The following is a 2914-nucleotide window of genomic DNA, read 5'->3' as shown; positions in this document are numbered from 1 at the left end:
AATTAAAAAAATTAAAATTACTATTGTTTGTTAAGTTGGAGAGAAAATAATAAATTGAATACTTTGTTTAAAAAATTAGAATTTAATTTGTTTTATAGGTCACTAGTTGTGCTTTTATTTGTTTACACAACATACATCTTGAACAATTTTTTTTTTTTTTAACTTGAAATGAGACATTGCAATGACAAAACGGTCATACAAAATTCATATGACAGGCATGGTTGGCCGTCAAATTCCAAGCCTGATTGCAAGAACAGAGGATCAACTAGACGGGAAAAACATAATGTTTATTGTTTTACTCCAAGAAACAACACAACTAGCAGGGGATGAAAAGATGCAAAAACATAATATTTATTATTTTTATTTTGAGAAACCAGGCGACTGTATCGGGAGAACAAGCTTTTTCAAGTAACTTTCAATCTTATGCTACCAATGTTACTGTCCCTTCTTTTAATACACAACTTTTTTTAACCATGATGCCCTTTAATTTCTTCAAAATTTGTTGATGATATCCATTCGCTCATTCTTCGAGAGACACCTGCAATACCACATAAAAAATTACAGAGAAACGATATCACAAAAGAGTGCTTAGCCGACCAAAATGGAAATGACATGGCTGCAATTTAAGAAAGGTAAAAATGTTTTACCTTGCCTGACACAAAAAACTCAGCTCCGAAAACATCGTTCAACACAGTTGTGGAAACCATAGATGCCTCCAGAATCTCCAATGACTGTAGAATGTTATTATAATTACAATGATCACATGAAACATATTCCATTGTAAAAGCATTGAATCCCTGACAAAATCGCACTAACAAAACAGAAACAAATCTAAAACCTCTGACCTTTTTCTCATCAACAATTGCAGTCCGCTCTTGAAGGTCTGTTAAATCTTTAATATCGAGGTGATTGAGTAACATTATACTGGTGATAGTTGAACTCCCTTTTATCTTCAAGTCGTCGGTTATTATAAAAGTAAGCATTTCTTTTACATAACCGCTAGTCCCTTTGCCTGCACTTTGCTTACTTCTTCCACTCGCTTTCGGCCGCAGCTGAACGAGGCGCTCGATAAGATTTCCGCAGATGCATTTGTCTCCGCTGCTGCTACTCATATTGTGAGTTGTGTCGGTGCTAACAATATCGTGAGTTACACAGTAGCACTCAGACCAGTTCTCAGTCTCTTCTGGACAAGACAGATAACTGCAAACATAATAGCTTCCGTCTTCAATCCTAGGAGAGTTATGAGAGTTTTTTATTATAATTTCAGGGTCAAGCAGCGGAGATTTATCTGTACTCATATATTGAGATGGCAGTTTTTCAATGCTATCATACAGATTGGATACAGAGCCAACATTCCTCTTAGATGTCAATGTATACAGTAATTTGAGCACATAACCGACGGGCATGGAAAGAAAACTAAACAGAAAATCAACAAACTCTTTACCAGCCTCAGCATAAATGATGCGTCGAGTTCTAGTATTAATGAGAAAGCGTACATTCATGGTTTCAAAGCTCTTGTCTGCCATCTTAAACCAGAAGAGAGCCAACTAAGAAAAAAAACATTGCTGGATTGATGAGAGCGAGAATGCTTTGGTGAATAGAGCTTATACCTTAAATTATAGCTTTTCACGACCGATGGGTGCATCTTTTTGGCGCCCAAATTAAAGATTTGAGAGGGAGATTGGGATTTGGTGCAATCTACCGAGGACAAGTCTATTCCGACCTATCGTACACGTGTGCCCTAAACGTTAGACTCTTTAATGGCACTGTCAGATCTTCATTCCCTAAACCAACTAAGAAAAACTTCGCCTAGATTGATGAGAGCGAGAGAATGCTTTGGTGAATGGAGCTTATAATTTAAATTATAGCTTTTAAAGACTCACTGATCCATCTGTTTGGCGCACAAATCAAAGATTTGAAGGAGAGATTGGGATTTGGTGCAATCTATAGAGTACAAGTTGTTCCAACTTATATAGTACATTTGTGCTACAATTGTTAAACTCTTGAATGACGTGCTATAATTTGAGCTGGAGCTGCTGAGCTTTTTTAGGAATATTTTAAAGCTGGCAGTCTCATGAATTTTGTTTTGCACTTCAGCTTCTAACTTTTAGTTTCTAAATTTAAGGATGTCATGAACTTTGTAGTGCAGATTAACTTAAGTTTAAACTCCTAAATTTAAGTAAATTGATAGTAAACAAATTAAGGTTTTTTTTTCATGCGACCCACTCTTCCTTAAAAATAGAGCTTGAGCCCCCTCCATGGGACCCCTGCCTTAATATATGTTTGTCCTCCTATCAAGTATGTTCTTTATATGAACTTAATTTTTGAAGTGTTTTTTAATTGTAATAATTAATTAATAGAAATATATATTTTTATTTAGATATTATCTTTAAATTTCATTTTTAAATAGATAATTTTAATTTGATAAAAAAAATAGATATTTATTTATATTTGAAAAAATAAAATTAAAGATAATATTTAAGAAGTAGTTGGTGTTGGCATATTATAAAAGATTAAATGTGGTTGTCTTCTTGCAACCAAAGTTCAAACTCTAGTGGAGTGTTATTTGGATCTTTACTCTTGAAAAATAAGAAGAATTTTTTTTTAATTTTTAATTTCATCTTATTAATTATTATCAATAATAATACTTAAAAAATTAAGTTTCTTTTATAAAGACATGCTTTCCATAAAACTAATGTGATTTTTCTTTTTTATTTGAGGTGGTGTAGTATATGTCACATTATAGATTTAATCAAGTGGAGGAAGTTGTCCCTGAATATACAATTTGCAAAAAAAATATTTCTATATTTAGCACTACATTTGGAAAAGGTACCATAGAAGGTTACAAGCATTAGACAAGAGTTACCCATAAATATTTCAAACAAGTCTTTTAGGAATGTGGTTGCTATGGCTA

At 33.1% G+C, this 2914-nt stretch overlaps 1 protein-coding gene across 1 annotated transcript; it reads right to left on the bottom strand.

The window, feature by feature from the left end:
- Positions 1-272: 272 nt before the first annotated feature.
- LOC131046281 (uncharacterized) lies at positions 273-1864 on the bottom strand. Its single transcript, XM_057979978.2, has 3 exons — positions 846-1864; positions 648-731; positions 273-538 (listed from the first exon to the last, which is right to left on the bottom strand). The coding sequence occupies exons 1-3, from the start codon at positions 1524-1526 to the stop codon at positions 521-523; spliced, it is 783 nt and encodes a 260-aa protein (XP_057835961.2). The 5' UTR covers positions 1527-1864; the 3' UTR covers positions 273-520.
- Positions 1865-2914: the final 1050 nt, after the last annotated feature.

This window comes from Cryptomeria japonica, chromosome 2 (genome assembly GCF_030272615.1).
Source record: "Cryptomeria japonica chromosome 2, Sugi_1.0, whole genome shotgun sequence".
Taxonomy (NCBI): domain Eukaryota; kingdom Viridiplantae; phylum Streptophyta; class Pinopsida; order Cupressales; family Cupressaceae; genus Cryptomeria; species Cryptomeria japonica.
The sequence above is the reverse complement of the archived record's forward strand: the minus strand, read 5'-3'. Positions and strand labels throughout refer to the sequence as shown.

What these genes read in the sequence shown, in the direction of transcription:
- LOC131046281 (XM_057979978.2), bottom strand. Translation starts at nt 1,526, where the DNA reads ATGGCAGACAAGAGCTTTGAAACCATGAATGTACGCTTTCTCATTAAT. An exon ending in CAATTGTTGATGAGAAAAAG is followed by an intron (nt 732 to 845) that starts GTCAGAGGTTTT and finishes AACATTCTACAG; the next exon opens with TCATTGGAGATTCTGGAGGC.